Raw genomic sequence first — 16,781 nt, 5'->3', positions numbered from 1 at the left:
TTTCACATGACAACACAAACTTAAAATAACAAACACACAGCCATTGATGTCTAAACCTTGGCAACAAAAGTAGTACACCTCTAAGTGGAAATGTCCAAATTTGGGCCCAAAGTGTCAATATTTTGTGTGGCCGCCATTATTTTCCAGCACTGTCTCGATCCTCTTGGGCATGGAGTTCACCAGAGCGTCACAGGTGGTCACTGTAGTCCTTTTCCACTACTCTATGAAGACATTACAGAGCTGGTGGATGTTGGAGACTTTGTGCTCCCCCACCTTCCATTTAAAGGGGTACTCCTGTGGAAAATAAATGTTTTCAAGTCAACAGGTGCCAGAAAGTTAAACAGATTTGTAAATTACATCTATTTTAAAATCTTAACCCTTTCGGTACTAATCCAGTCTAACCACAGTGCTCTCTGCTGACACCTCCGAACTGTCCTGAGTAGAAGCAAATCCCCATAGCAAACCTCTCCTGCTCTGGACAAATCCTGACATGGACAGAGGCGGCAGGAAAGATCAATGTGGTCAGACTGGAAAGAACAAACAACTTTCTCTGTAGTATACAGCAGCTGGTAAGTACTGGAAGGATTTAGATTTTTTAATGGTAGTAATATACAAATCTGTTTAACTTTCTGGCACCAGTTGATTTGAAAACATTCGTTTTTCACCAGAGTACCCCTTTAAGGATGCCCCACAGATGCTCAATAGGGTTTAGGTGTGGAGATATGCTTGGGCAGTCCATCGCCTTTACCTTCAGCTTCTTTAGCAAGGCAGTGGTGGTCTTGGAGGGGTGTTTGGGTTCAATCTCATGGTAGAATACTGCTCTGCGCCCCAATCTCTGAAGGTGGGGGGGGATCATGCTCTCAATGAACTGAAGCAAACATTATGACGCAAAATAGTAGGAGATTATTAAATTATTAGGCAGATTAGGCTACTTTCACACTATAGATAAAGCTCCGATACAAACGGACGTTATGGCTTTTATTTTTTTTATTTTTCAGCCATTAACATCCCTTATTGTAACGGAGCCTAATGGGAGGCATAATGGGCACAGAGGATCCCATTCACCTGAATGTGATTCTCTAACGTCCGTTATTTGCGCACGTTATTCTGCCAGAGATAGCGGGAGAAAAAGATATCCCAAGCACAATTTTTTCTCCTGCTGCTATCTTCCAACGGAGCCGCTACTGGGGGCAGCAGAGGGAACTTTCTATAGTGTGAAAGTAATCTTAGATGGGCCAAATGCTTCTTATATGCCGACACATTCTATGTTTAATAAAAAAAAAAAAAAAAAAAAAAAAAAAAATAACTTACACCATAGCTCATAGTAGTAGTTGCAACACTGAGACTGTCCACAGCAGTGACCCGTTTCACATATGTAACTCTGATTGTTGACTCCGATGCAGGTTTCCTTATCCTATTAAAAAGAAAAATACCACTGTATTAATATATAAAATCCCTTTATACTTCTTTGTACAAAAAAAGAAAAAAAAAAAGAAAGACTAACACACAAGTATCAAATTCACTTAGAACTTCTGTATGTGACCTCATGAAAATAAAGTACCAATAAGGCATTCTATATTGATGCACCTATGGAGCTCCATGCTGCCTATAATACAGATTCTGATTTCTACATATAGACTGCTAACAGTTTGTTGTTCCACAGATTTTATTTTAATTTTTTTAGAAATCTAAAATTTTGGAATTCATTGACGTGGTGCATTTGCCATCCTACATTGCACAGTATTATTTGCCACAGGCCCTGTGAAAGCCAAAGGGGATTCCCTGGTTGCGGTTTGAAAATAGATCTGAAAACAACTACCATGGCTGTCTTTCCATTCATTAATGGAATATATGACACCAATGTGAACAGATCCCTACACAAGTGTTATTCATATATTCCTTTTTCGGCAATGATTTGGTCCCATGATATGGTTCAGTATACTTTTCAAGTGATGACGACAGTCTGTTGCTCCACAGGGAAAAGGGAATTAAAAAAAAAAAAAAAAAGTCAATCCCACACATCATCCAACAATAATCTTAAAAATGACTGTAAACAACAGTATTTTCCAATGTCAACAGCAGCTTAGACTAATGTGCGTCAAGCGGAAAGAAATAGTTCCCAATGGACGTGGCCTCTGACAAAAAAAAAATTTAAGGAAAAGCAAAAACAACTAATTTCACAAAACAAAAAATGAAAATGCTGTCTAAACAATACAAAGAGTCAAATAACAACACCATGCAAACTGAGGTTTTCCAGTCTTGTTCCGTTATAACAAATAATGAAATCCTGCAATGTAATGATGGAAATGATTCATGTTTACTGGGTCCACAGGAAATAAAGTTTAATCTAGAAGTTATTGGTGTTTCCTGGCCTATTTACATAGAGCTTGTTAAAAAAACAACACAATGATCTTTCTCCTTAAGACTCCCTGTTTGTTTAAACTAGAAACCCAGTTTATTGAACACATCTTTAACGTGGTACACGATGGTGTAGAAATCCTACTTCAAACTTGGGCAAGTGAGGGGGAACTGTAGGCCATGGCACGCACAGATCACAGGGACCACACTGCTCGATTAGGGCTGGACGGTATACCGGTTCATACCGAATATCAGAATTATTGTGCAGCACAATATGAATTTTTCCCCATACCGCAATACCGGTTGGGCCCCTCCTCCTCAGGAATTAATTATCAGCCCAGCGCTGCGCTGTCCCCATCAGGGTAAATACTCACATATCACCCGCAAGCGCTGCTCTCCTCGTCCTCCTGTTTGTGGCGGGCCGCCGGCGCTGACACTCTATACTGTACGCTGTATTCCTATGCCCGGGCTGCATAAGATAAACAAAATAAACTTTAACTCACCTTCCGTCGGTCCGGACCTACTTCCTAGGGAATGGAACATCGGACAGCCGTCAGCCTATTACAAGCGGCAGCGATGTTCCGCCTCGGCCGGTGATAGGTTGAGCACACTGTCATGTAAGAAGCCAGCCGGCCTCTTACATGACAGTGGGCTCAGCCTATCACCGGCCGAGGCGGAACATCGCTGCCGCTTGTAATAGGCTGATGGCTGTCCGACGTTCCCGTCCCCAGGAAGGCCGACGTAGGAACGTGCGTTAGTTTATTTTGTTTACCTTTTGAGGCCCAGGCATAGGAATACAGCGTACAGTATAGAGTGTCAGCGCCGGCGGCCGCAACAAACAGGAGGACAGGGCAGGAAGCTAAAGCAAACAGGACAAATCATTCCATGCACAACTGTGTATTCATGTATTAAATTCACAATTTGTATTAAATTCACAACTTATGGGCAAGGTAATTGCCGAAACCGATAATGCCCAAAATCGTGATTATCGGACGATAATCGGTCGATACCTAGTAGTTCATGTGCCAAATGTATTTTATCTATCATTTTAATTTATTTATTTACTTTTTTATTACACCTGAGTGCGTCACTATTTATGGTTCCTCCTCTGCAACTTTTTGTGTTGGGTCAAAATTTAGGACATTTTATAAAATGCTTTCCACACTCCAGTCTGGGCTGGAGCAGATTTGTGGGACAAATTGCACATGATAAATTCATGGCCACTGCAACAGGTCAACCAGACTATGGGCTAACTCTGTGGTCTCCAGATTTTGCTAAACTACAAATTCCCTGCATGCCCAGACAGCAGTTGTAGTTTTGCAACAGCTGGAGGGTCAAATTTGGTGACCACTGGCATAGCTACACAATTATAGAAGAGAGAATCTAAAGCAAAAGTCCCAAAATTAACACTGCAACAAATCAACAGCACAAAATCAGGGTAAAACAAATAATAACATTTCCCCATAAGTGTGGATAGGAATACATAATGATTTATAGGTTGAACTAGATGGACTCTGGTCTTTTTTCAACCTTATGAACTATGTTAATGCTTAAAAAAGAAAAAAAAAAAAAAACACACACACACACACACACACCCTCATAAAGTTTCATTTTTGCACCTGATAAACTTGGATGTGTGTCCTTTATTTTACTCTTTGGTCATACGCCCTTTGTTGCAACATCCACCTTGCATAGAATTTTAATCTTTTTTGGTTGAAAAACTTATAGTAAAAGCCATTAAGTGCAAACAAGGCGGCCTGCTGAGATGGTTATACTCTAGGAACTTTATACTGAAGAACACGTGTTAGGGAAAGTATGTCTGAAAGGAGGGCTGTAAAGGATTGCTGTGCTAAATGTGCAGTTCAGAGAAGGTTCGGGACAAATACTTGGCAGGGCTCCTATTCCCATTTGGGAACCAGCAGAGTCATTCGCTACTGTTCCTCTTTCAGGCCGTGGCCTGTAAAATTATTTACTTTCTTATTTGGATAGTGGCTGCTGAGCTCACTGAGCACAGTGCAAGGTCTTTCAGGGTGACCCGAAAACTGTGTTTTACTTCTAATGCCGTTTAACCCTTCATTACCATTGATCTATGAAAAAAGGAAAAAAAATATATAGATAAAAAAAATTAAAAAAATCGGCAAAAAATGCGTGAAACTCATTAACAGTGGCTTCAATTAAAAGGGACACTAGAGTGGCCTTAAATGGGCACAGTCATGAAATTAAAAAAATTGATATGTTGTAATACTTAAGTACCACAACATATCTCAAATATACTTTAATTAAAAAAAGTGATTTTAAAACAGTTTAAAAACACTTTTAAATTCGGCCGATAGGGATCGCCCTCCTAGTGGCCGAATGCATTCGGCAGGGACGTCACTAGTGAATTTCGACTCACTGAAGCCTGGCAAGGAGTCGGAATTCACTCACTGCGGTGCTCGCTCCCGCCTGTCAATCAAATAGGCGGGAGCGAGCGCTGAGAACAGAAGAAGCGCGCGTTGGCTCCCCTGCTCCCTGGCCTTGCACGCCGGCCCCGCCTCCTGGCATTAAGTCACTGCTGTCCAGGTATGTCTGGCGGGTGGGGGGGGGGGTGGTTCGGGTTGCGCCGCGGCCATGTATTGTTTTTAACACAGGGTGCCTCCAGTTTTTCCCCACTACAACTCCCAGGTTGACAGCCAATAGATGTCAGTGCAATCTGGGAGTTGTAGTGGTGAAACAGCTGGAGGCACCCTGTGTAGATGAACTAAGGGCGGAAGTCCCCCCCAGGAGGAATCAGTGACATGGTGCCTGCTGGGGAAGTCTGCCTGGTAGTGAGCACGCTACCAGGCAGATAAAACTGCATTTTTTATATAGTAAAAAAGAAAAAAAAATTAGGCAGGGAGGAGGTTAGGGATAGATGGGAAATAGGCAGGGACAGAGAGGGAAAAAAGGGATGGTGGGAGCTACCCTTTAAGGACCAGGGTTTTTTTTTGCAATTTTTTCCTCCTTATCTTTAAAAAAAAAAAAAAATAAAATCATAACTCTTTCAATTTTGCACCTAAAAATCCATGAGGGCTTATTTTTTATGCCACCAATTCTACTTCTTTGTAATGACGTCAGTAATTTTACCCCAAAATCTACAATGGAACAGAAAAAAAAAAAACATTGTGCGAAGAAAAAACACAATTTTGTAACTTTTGGGGGCTTCCATTTCTACGCAGTACATTTTTCGGTAAAAGTTACATGTTATTTTTATTCCATACGATTAAAAGGATACCCTACTTATATAGGTTTTATTTTGTCGTACTTCTGGAAAAAAAAAAAAATAATCATAACTACAGGACAATTTATACGTTTAAAATTGTCATCTTCTGACCCCTATAACTTTTTTATTTTTTCGCGTACAGGGTGGTATGAGGGCTCATTTTTTGCGCCGTGATCTGAAGTTTTTAGCGGTACCATTTTTTTTTTTGATCAGACTTTTTGATCACTTTTTCATGATATAAAAGGGCCTAAAAATGTTAGACTTTGGAATTTTTTTGCGCATACGCCATTGACCGTGCGGTTTAACTAATATAATTTTATAATTAGGACATTTCTGCACGTGGCAATACCACGTTTATTTTTATTTACACAGTTTTTTTTTTAAATGGGAAAAGGGGGTGATTCTAACTTTTATTAGGGAAGGGGTTAAATGATCTTTATTAACTTTTTTTGCAATGTTATAGCTCCCATAGGGAGCTATAACACTGCACACACTGATCTTTTACATTGATCAATGGTTTCTCATAGGAAACCATTGATCAATGATTTTGTTGCTTGACTGCTCATGCCTGGATCTCAGGCACTGAGCACTCACTCATCGATCGGACACCAGGAGGCAGGTAAGGGGACCCTCCTCGGGTCCTACAGCTGTTCTTGATGTTGCGATTTCACAGTGGCGGTCCTGAACAGCCCCCTGAGTAAACTGGGAGTAGTTTAGTTTCACAAAGAGTTGATCGCCGTGTCTAAAGGGTTAATAGCGATCAGTGCCACGCTTTTAGCCACGGGTCCCGGCCCTTTATTGGCACACCGTGGCCCGCCAGTATAGAAAAGGGAAAGGACACAGGACGTACAGGTACGCCCTTGGTCCTTAACAGATTAATGAGAACCACATAAAAAAATTCCATCAAAACTCTGCGATCAGTTATGGGGTCTCCCACCCCACAGCATTAAGACTTTAATAAACCTACTCATGGCACAATTTGTATTGCTTCTTCAGAAGGTATGTAGAAATGCTTAAAAAGGGGAACTCTGGCGGAAACAAGTAGAAAACAAATGTTTTCAAATCAACTGGTGCCTAAAAGTTAAACCGATTTGTAAATTACTTCTATTAAAAAATCTTGATCCTTCCAGTACTTATCAGCTGCTGTACAAAACAGAGAAATTTGCAAATTTCTTTTCTGTCTGACAACAGTGCTTTCTGCTGACACCTCTGTCCGTATCAGGAACTGTCCAGATTAGAATAAAATCCCCATAGAAAACCTCTCCTGCTTTGGACTGCTCTCTGCTGACACCTCTGTCCATGTCAGGAACTCTGTGGTCAGGCTGGAAAGAACTTCACAAATTTCTCTGTAGTATATATGTAGTATACAGCAGCTGATAAGTACTAGAAGGGTTAAGATTTTTAAATAGAAGTGATTTACAAATCTGTTTAAAAAGTAGCTATCATCAACTAAACTTTCCCTAATCCCCTTCCCCATCTGTCCGACACTAACTAACTATCTCTATCCCTGTATTTATTTTTATGTAAAACCCCATTTAAATACCTTTTTAATAGCATCTTCGGTAGCTCAGTGTTTAGCTGTGTGCAAGGGCAGGAAGTGGGCGTGGCCTGGCAGGCGCAACGTCATCTGAGGCCTGCCAGGGTCGGCTTCCGCCCATCTTCCTGAATGCTCTCCCTCTTGGGAGTACAGGGCAGGGACGGCAGCCTCTCAGTCTCCTCCTCTCTGTTTGGCTATACAAGTGCCATACAGAGAGGAGGACTGAGCTGCCATGCCCTGCCCTGCAATGAGAAGGGGGAGATGCAGGCGGCGGAGATATTTAAATTGCGCGCACGCAAGGGCATTGTGCTCGCTCTCTGCATGTTTTATATACAGGCAGAAAGCGAGCTGAGGACATGCATTCCAGACCACGCTGTCTGGCCAGCAATGATCTGTACGTGCCCGACGTGAGGGAGGGTGGGGGAAATGATTCCTGGACCATGTAGGGTGACACTTGGTGGCCAGGATTTCAACTGTAAGTAAAAGTGTAAAAGATATTTTCTTTAAATGACATATATTAAACATTTTTATTTCTGCATAATCTAATTAAAAAAGTTACATTTAATGAGAGTACCCATTTAACTTTATAGCACCAGTTGATTTGAAGAAAAAAAAAAATTTCACTGGAGTTCCCCTTTAAGTACACTTGGCAAACAAATAGCGATTGCCGTCCATCACTATTTCATGTGTGAACATTACAAGTCCGTTTGCAAACCTGCATGAATAATCCAAATGAGCGTGTGCTGGAGATGCCACAAAGAACAGACATGAGGCGTAGACACCTGAAGCAGTAATACGTGCGCCCTGCGTACGCCACATAGTTTCTCAGTGGATCTCAATTGTAACCAAACAGCTTAGGCTAAGTTCACACTACTGTTGTTGTGCTTCGACAGTTCAGCTTTTTTTTTTTTTTTATTTATGCCGAACAAACCCTAAGTAGGTTGGATAACAATGGCTCCTATTGATTTTAATGAGGTCCGTCGTAGGGGATTTGACTGGAGGAAAAAAAAATTTAAAATAAAGATTGGATCACTCGCTCACAAAAGATTAACGGCTTGCTTTACATGATTTTCAGTCAAAAGGCTGAAAATACAAAGCATTTTAATAGCTCTCAGGGCAAGGTCCAACTATAAAAGCAAAAACTATACCCACATGTGGTGGCCAATGGCTGAATGTAGTTTTTGTTTGCATGCAAAAGCTGCAAAATGGGTCCATACACATTCAGCAATTCACATGAAAATGTTCACAGTTTACAGATTGGCATTATAGCTAAAAGTGTACAAAACAGCATGCAGTTTTTCTTACAGAACAATCACAATTTCAGTTTTCGTAAACAATTACCTAAAGCAACGCCCAACCCCCCCCCAGAATTATTATTATTTTTTTTTAAATGTACCACTGCAGTGTGAATAAACCCTTAGGAGTTTATTAGATGAAACAGTTGTTACATGGCACAGAGACGTGTCCCCGAGAACACACTGTAATTCTCTTGAGCAACGACTGGAGTGTTAATGGTGCCAAATATTGAGCCATGAGTGTCCGCCTTACACTGCCGTTTCAGGCTCCTGATCTCTCATCCATCTCCAATTCTGTAAACCTTTGGAGACATTTGCATACGTAATTGTGAGTGATGATATTAGCAGCTTTGTTTACCACTTTAACCTTCATCATATTAGAATTACAGGATACGTGGCCCTTTAACATGCAGGCTCAGGTCACATAAGGGCACGGAAAAGCAAAAAGACAACAATAACTGTAACAACGGCAAGAGTGGATTTTGCAAGACAGTAAAATTAGATGGCAATGTTTTTTTGTAATAGAGCCTGACCTTATGGATTGTATTCTATTATTGCTCACAAAGAGATGAATGCAAGTTCCTGAAATGAGTCAGATAGGTGTCTACAGTCTCCGTAGTAGCAGGCGAGCAGAAAGTGCTTGCTCATGTCTGCGCTCCCAGTCCAGGGCCATAGGGTGACAGACAGCTTCCAAGATGACAGTTTTCTGAAGTCTGAGGGACCTTACCTGTTTCAGGCCTAGAAGAAAAGGCATCCTGCAGTCTCATTCTCCACCACAGCATGTGATCTGACAAAGAACGTTTCCTCATGTGTACTGGGCAGCTGCGCCGGCGTCCTACAAGGCCTTTATTGGCAGGCACTGTAAAGTAAACAGGGTCCCGGGACAGAGCATGCACCGGCTCTACTCCCCTCCCTAGCCTGACAAATCTGAGACAGCTGCCAAGCTGGAAATGACATCACTTTAGAGTCCAAAACAGCTGTTCTTTAACACTTTCAAGCCCAGCACTGAGGGCTGTTATCTAACACACATAGCGGAAGGAAGTGAGGTTACTGTACAGTCCCACAATGTGACTCGGAACAAATGTCACTCAGTTACTGATCGGAAATGTCATTTTGTTAAATGCCATTTAAAAAGATCCTTTAGGTCTCTTCAAGAACTCAAAAAAGGTGTCCTGCTGTATTGGGGACCAAGATGTCAACAGCAGATTCTTTAAGTCCTGTGAGGTGCTTCCTCCATGGAACAGGCATGTTTTTCCAGCACATCCCAGCAATGCTCAACATGAGATCATCATCATGGAAGCCAAGCCCACTTCACAACCAGGGGCTCCCAGCTGCTTTGAGCAGCTGAAGGTCGGCGCTAATAGCATGGAGCAATCTCCGTTGCTGGCTATTTATACAGTAGCAGCTGGAATTATTGGAGGTCCAGCGGGCGGACTGACTTTCAACAGCATGATCATGGGGAGCCGATCCCTTGTCCTGTACTAGGCCACTGTGGCTGATAATAGTGACCACTTGTACAGGCTGCCGCCATCCATTAAATGGATCAATGCAAGACAACAATATTCTTCTGTATGGGCAAATAAATTGTGCATCAACGTGTAATTTCTTCTCCAGGTAAGCAACACATCCACCAATCATCAGACCAGGCCACCTTCAATTATTTCTCTGCCATACAGTTCTGTTGCTCAAGTGCTCATTGTAGGCTTTTTCGGTAATTGATAGGGGTTAGTATGAGCACTGTAAACAACATCCCAACCAAATAAGCCTTGGTTGTCCATGGCCTAGTCACTGGTTCCCCATTTTTTTCTTTCTTGGAGCACCTCTGGTACCAAGAGCACCCCACAAGAGTTTACATTTTGGAGATGTTCTGACCCATTCATCTAGTCATCACAATTTGGCCTTGGTCAATGGTGTTCAGCCCTTTCGCTAGCCCATTTTTTCTGCTTTCAACTCTTCCGCTTCAAGAACCGACTGTTCACTTGCTGTTTTTATATTTCACACTGAAACGAGAAGAAGTCCCTGGGCCAGTCCCTGGGATTTCTCTTTTTAAATCCATTCCAGGCTTTTTAAATCAAGAATAGCAATTAAAAACCTGAATGTGTGAACACCGCCTCGACAAGGCGATATTATTACAGATAGTCAATGTTATTCATCTTGCCTGTCAGTGTTTTTTATATTATGATCTATATAAAAATCAATAGACCTATTGTACCTTTGTGAGTTTGTGCTAGGTAACAGGAGGTGACAACTATATATTTCTATCTGTAACTAGCCATAAGACTGAACCATTGTGTTACACAATAAAATAGAAAAATGTCACATTTAAATTAAAAAAAAATTTTACAAAATCTCCACAAAAGGTCAAGTGTAATTGTTTGTGTTAGCACAAATAGTCCTTTATAGCATGTAGCATACTAGTCCTGACATGCTTCTTGAATGCTATATTTGGGTGTTTTCATAGAAAAAAAAAATCTAAAAAGTATTATTACATTCTTAAACATAGGAGACTGGAACAACAAAATAGCTGACTGGATTAGAAAGGTTGGTCAGAGTTTAACACGTATACCCAACGTATCATTGCACAAACAACTTTCTGCATTACATGTACATTTTCCACAGCTAAATCCCAGGAATGCATAAGACGACCAAACAAACCCCAAATACATCAATGTGTTATGTAACTGTAATAAAGAAGTGAGAAATCCCTATAAATGCATTTGGAGGTCGGGTCATCAAAGCTGACTTATTTTGTTTTTACCTTTTATTTAAAAGGGGCCACTGTCCTGAGACCAGGGTAGTGAGCAAATTCCACAGGCCCTCTGACCAAACTGGATGGGTAGCACTTTAGGGTCAAACTTGATCGTCATCCAATCTGTATTGTCTCCCCAATAAGTGGGCCATACTTTCTCAAAACAGGGAGCCCAAATTTAAGAGTATGGGTGACCGCCTGCTTATAGCCTTCTCCCAGTCACAATTTACTATGGACTTCACTGGAAACACTTGGAATTAAAGCTAGCCATACACATTACAGTCAGCTGAACCCACTAAGTTGGCTGAATAGGTAGACTAATGTGTAAAAGGGGTACTCCACTGCTCAGCTTTTGGAACAAACTGTTCCGAACACTGGAGGCAGCACCTCGTGATGTCATAGCCCCGCCCCTCATGACATCACACCCCGTCCCCTCAATGCAAGTCTATGGGAGGGGGCGTGACAGCCGCCACGCCCCCTCCCATAGACTTGCATTGAGGGGGTGGGGCATAACAGCATGAGGGGACGGGGCTATTATGTCACGAGCTCCCGGCGCCGACTCCAGCGTACGGAACAGTTTGTGGAAGTTAAAGGGGTACTCCGCTGCTCAGCTTTTGGAACAAAGAAACGGCTCTATGCTCAGACTGCAGCTGGCTTGCCATAAGAATACATCCCACCAAAGAAAGCCAGTTACATAAATGTTTTATTAAACATACATGTTTAAAATGATTGAAAAACAAATGCTAAATTGGACATAAAGGCACAGGAGGTGGTATCAACAGATGAGAGATCTGATACAGTAGTTACATAGTTAGTATGGTTGAAAAAAGACATACGTCCATCAAATACGTCCATCAGTACAATAGAGAAGTATGGAATACAGGGTATCGTCTCTCTATTCTGTTGATACCAGGCTATTAGAGGCGGGAGAGCTGTAGCTCCCCCCCATCTGACCCCTATAACTCCAATTTTTCCATTTACAGGGATGTATGAGGGTAATCTTATGTGCCGTGATCTGTAGTTTTTATCGGAACCATTTATTATCAGAACTTTTATTAAGAAAGGGGCTTATTCACATATATACGCACTTCTTAAAATATTTTAATCACTATTCTTCAGTCTTCATAGGGACTTCTTATATATGGAGTCTTGATTGGATAACAGTGAACAACGCTGCGTTACTATGGGGGGGGGGGGTGTCCTGCTACTCCAGTTTATATGGTGCCTTTTACTTACTCATTTATGTGTCAGAAAATGCTGATGTTACATTTAGTTACTAGATAACTACAACACCCAGCATGCCCTGATACAGCCTATGGTTGTGTGGGTGTTGCAGCATGTTGCAGTGTATAGTAGTACAGTTAAGGTTATTGTGTAGCATGCTGGGAGTTGTAGTTTAGGTTTGTGTCAGCTGCAGAGCCATAGACTGTGTCAAGGAATACTGGGAATTGCAGTTAGTAACTACAACACCCAGCATGCCCTGATGCAGCCTATGGCTCTGCAGCTGACCTGAACCAAAACTACAACTCCCAGCATGTTACACTTTATAGTTCTACAGTTTAGGTTACGGTGCAACATGCCGGAAGTTGTAGTTTTGGTTGGGGCGCGTTTGCGTCCATCTGTGGGGCTCATGGTTGGCGGGAGAGTATGAAGGGCGGGATTCTGGGGGTGCAATTTAGTGCGGGTGGCCAGAAACCACTAAAAATAAATAAAAAAAATTAACAACTGGCAGCAGCACTTGTCCTCTATATTATACATTACATACATACAGACACATCATACATACATCATACATAGACACATCACACATACACCCGCCGCTGCCCCCTATCATACATTACATACACACATCATACATAAACTCACACCATACATAAACCCACCGCTGATACACCCCCCTAATCATACATTACATACATATACACACATACACCCACCGCTGATACACCCGCCTAATCATACATTACATACATATACACACATACACCCACCGCTGATACAACCCCTAATTATACATTACATACATATACAACCACCCTTCCTGCCGCCTGCATGCTCGGCCTCCTCACCTGAGCTTCACACTCATCTGCTTCTACATTACACAGGAAGCAGGGGGAGAGAGAGGGCGAACGCAGCTCGGTACACAGCTCCATCCCCCGCACACAGCTCGGTACACAGCTCAATCCCCTCCCCCTGCTCTGTCTCCACAGGACCTCATCTACCACGGGGAGGCTGCATGTTTGCACGGGGAAAACACAGAGCGGGGGAGGGGAGAGAGGACGCACTGCACGGGGAAAACACAGAGCAGGAGGGGGGAGCTCCTCACCTCCTTAAGGACTGCTGTGTGTGAGGAAGACAGACTGCACTGCACGGGGAGGATTTCTGTGTGTGAAGGAGGACAGACTGGGGCACGGGGTGGGTTCTCTGAGCAGCGGCTACTAAAATCAGCTGGGGCCGCCGCCCCCTCCATACACCCTGGTGTGAGGTGCAGACTTGCATCGGCTCCTGCGCCTCACACCGGCATTAAAGAAAAATAAGGGGGAAGTCGCTCCGGCCCTGCTAGCCCGATACAGGGCTAAATCTATGAACAATTCACCTGCCCGGCACCCAAAACTACTTGTCCCGGGCGTCGGGCGATAGGATTTCCACATCCCTGCTCAACCCCTATCCACAAGATTGGGTTTCTGCTGAGATTTTCCTGCGCGTACAATAAATTTAACAGTACAGTAAGCGGTGAGTGATCCAATCATTTTTTTGTTTGGTTATACTACATATCTTTGGATTTGTTAGATATTGAGCACCCTTCTCAGCTCATTGTTCGCCTACATGTGCACAATGGCTTGATAGTGGAAGCTGAGGAGAATATTTTTTTTTTACTAAAGTTGTGTCATCTGCTGTATCCACTCTTAGGCTAAGTTTCCACTTGGTTTTTTTCTGGCAGTTTTTGGATATCTACCACTGCAATTTTTGAGCCAAAGCCAGAAGTTTATTCAAAATGAATAGGACATATAAAGGAAGGACTGACACTTCTCCCTTGTGGATCCACTTCTGACTTTGGCTCAAAAATTGCCAGAGAAAAAAAACAAGTGGAAACTTGTTTAACATTTTTATTTTTTTTGCCGACATTTCAGCAATTTTCCTATACAAAAAAAAAGCTCTGAATTTGCTAATACATTCCCCCTGCGTCTTCAAGGATCAGGACTGTTTTGGTGGCACAATATTAGGCAGGGGCACTGTGTTTTAGAATAGGCAGCATGAATTAAAAAAAAAAAAAAAAAAAAAAAAAAAAAGTAAAATCTGCATCAATTTCCCTTTGCATGAATTTCGATTTCGGCAAGTAATATGGTAGCTGGGGATGGCCACCTTATGGTAAGCTATAATAGTAACTAATGACATGTATTCACTGATATGTTCCCCGCTGTGCCTTGTAGTGCAGCTATAAGATGCCACACCCCTTGTAGTGCCATCCTACTTGGCACTGTAGACAGTGATCCTGTCAATAATATGGACTGCAAAAACAGGAACTCCAATGTGGTGACGGGATTGAGAGCGCAAGCGCTCTCAATCCCGTCACCACATTGGAGTTCCTGTTTTTGCTGTATTCTTTCGGACGTGGAGTAGCTGCCGATTCCTCACTATTGATGCCTTTATCCATTGTTGCACTTGGCTGAGTGTAACTATTTGCGGTAAGCGCTCTTACCTAGAGCCTAAATTGTGCATCAACGATATCATACCACGGAGCGCTGTCTATCTTTTATTTTAATAATATGGACAAGCATGGAGGGGCATGTTACCGTGCACTTCCTCGGTCGTATCCCATTCATTTCAGTGAGGTGACCGGAATCATTTAGTGACTCCAGTTGGCTCATTTTCCCACCGTAGCCGTTTTTTTTTTAAATCAGACTAAAAACTGTGATGTGCTGCACTTTTTAGTCCAGTCGAATAATCATTTATGGTAAGAAAATGAACCGATCAAAGTTACTTTATTGAAATGAATAGGGAATAGCAGTGAAGCGGCAGGGATAAGGCAGAAAATTCCCTTGCCAGATCCAGCTGCTGTAGGCCCCAATCGTGGGGTTAATGTAGCCTAAGATTTGTATTGTGCTTGAAAAATAAAAGCAGGCCTTTCATTTAACATGGTGTAAATTAGGGATCGACCGATATCGTTTTTTTAGGGCCGATACCGATAATCGGTGCAGGTTAAGGCCGATAGCCGATAACTTATACCGATATTCCGGTATAAGTTATCGGCTATTTATCCCCCTGCGACACCTCTGCAGATTATTGATTTAAAGCGGGCGCTTTAAATCAATGCACTGCAGTGGCTTTTGCGGTGCCATAGGCCGCCGCCGCCACCCGCTTCTCTCCCCTTGCTTGATCGGGGGTCCTGAGACCTGCCACCGCTCCCCCCACCGTGCCTAGGGGTGCCTCCAGCTGTTGCAAAACTACTACTCCCATGTTGGCTGTCCGGGCATGCTGGGAGTTGTAGTTTTGCAACAGCTGGAGGTCCTCTACAGCTGGAGGGCCTACTGTAGGTATAGTATATTATACAGACCCCTGTCCTTCCCAGAACCCTGACTCACCTTCCCAGTTGCTGCTGGGACCATCCGGGGAGCGTGGTCTGGGCCATCCATCCTTCCTGTAGTGTCCGGCGGCATTCTGGGTGGAGGGTGAACCGGTCCTGGCTGTCCTTCTCCGGGGGTCCTCTTCTCCACTCCGGGCAGGCTCCGGCCTAGTAACGCAGCATAGACGCCGCTGCGCAGTGACGCCCATGCGCAGCGACGCATCTGACGTCACGGCGTAGCGGCGTCTATGCAGCGCCCTAGGCCGGAGCCTGCCCGGAGTGGAGAAGAGGACCCCCGGAGAAGGACAGCCCGGACCGGTTAACCCTCCACCCGGGATGCCGCCGGACACTACAGGAAGGAAGGAAGGATGGATGGCCCGGACAACCCCCATTACGGGTAAGGTTTAATTTTTTTTATTGACTCGGAGGGTGGGGGAGGGGCCTGACCGGTATAGCGGTATGGGCAAAAATCCATACCGTGGGAGAAAAAAAAAAACGGTATCCGGTTCATACCGTTCCGATACCGATAATGCCCAAAATCTTGATTATCGGCCGTTAATATCGGCCATACCGATAATCGGTCGATCCCTAGTGTAAATGGAGAGATTCTTAATAAATGAAAAAAAAAACACAACATGTAAAAGTAATTATGTGTCTGGATTCTACATCATCCAACAGGTTTGTGCCTCCCATGTGTATAATGATTACCCAATGTAACAAAGCAAATGCTACTAATATCTGTTATCTTGATCACATTTATTAGTGCTTACATGTTATGGCAAAACAGAAATTATTAACAAGTGCAATGTCAGGGACCGGCGTCGCGTAGAGGAGCATCTGTGATGTAAATAGAGGACTGCTAGAATGTGCGTCCTGCCCGTAGACGATGTACTCCACAAGTGTGTAGCCACAATAATGTTCACAATAATCACCCAAGATATTTATAGAGGAAACATATTTTGAAGTCCTGGGAAGTTAGCAGTAAATATTTAACTGAAAATGAAAGGGGAAGGAGGGGGTAGTCACCGAAAAGAGCA

General features: G+C 43.0%; 1 protein-coding gene across 2 annotated transcripts in view; it reads right to left on the bottom strand.

Moving 5' to 3' along the window:
• Positions 1–16,781, bottom strand: part of WBP1L (WW domain binding protein 1 like) — a 67,075-nt gene that overhangs the window by 12,053 nt on the left and 38,241 nt on the right. Inside the window, exons 1-2 of one of the 2 annotated variants that reach the window (XM_056529639.1) lie at positions 9,159–9,316; positions 1,312–1,414 (exon numbers count right to left, since the gene is read on the bottom strand). In XM_056529639.1, the coding sequence (XP_056385614.1) occupies positions 1,312–1,414; positions 9,159–9,185 (130 nt within the window). In that variant the 5' untranslated portion in view covers positions 9,186–9,316. Of the gene's footprint in view, positions 1–1,311; positions 1,415–9,158; positions 9,317–16,781 lie in introns of those variants that run through there. The other variant, XM_056529637.1, reaches the window with a different exon arrangement.

This window comes from Hyla sarda, chromosome 7 (assembly GCF_029499605.1).
Source record: "Hyla sarda isolate aHylSar1 chromosome 7, aHylSar1.hap1, whole genome shotgun sequence".
NCBI classification, from domain to species: Eukaryota; Metazoa; Chordata; class Amphibia; order Anura; family Hylidae; genus Hyla; species Hyla sarda.
The sequence above is the reverse complement of the archived record's forward strand: the minus strand, read 5'-3'. Positions and strand labels throughout refer to the sequence as shown.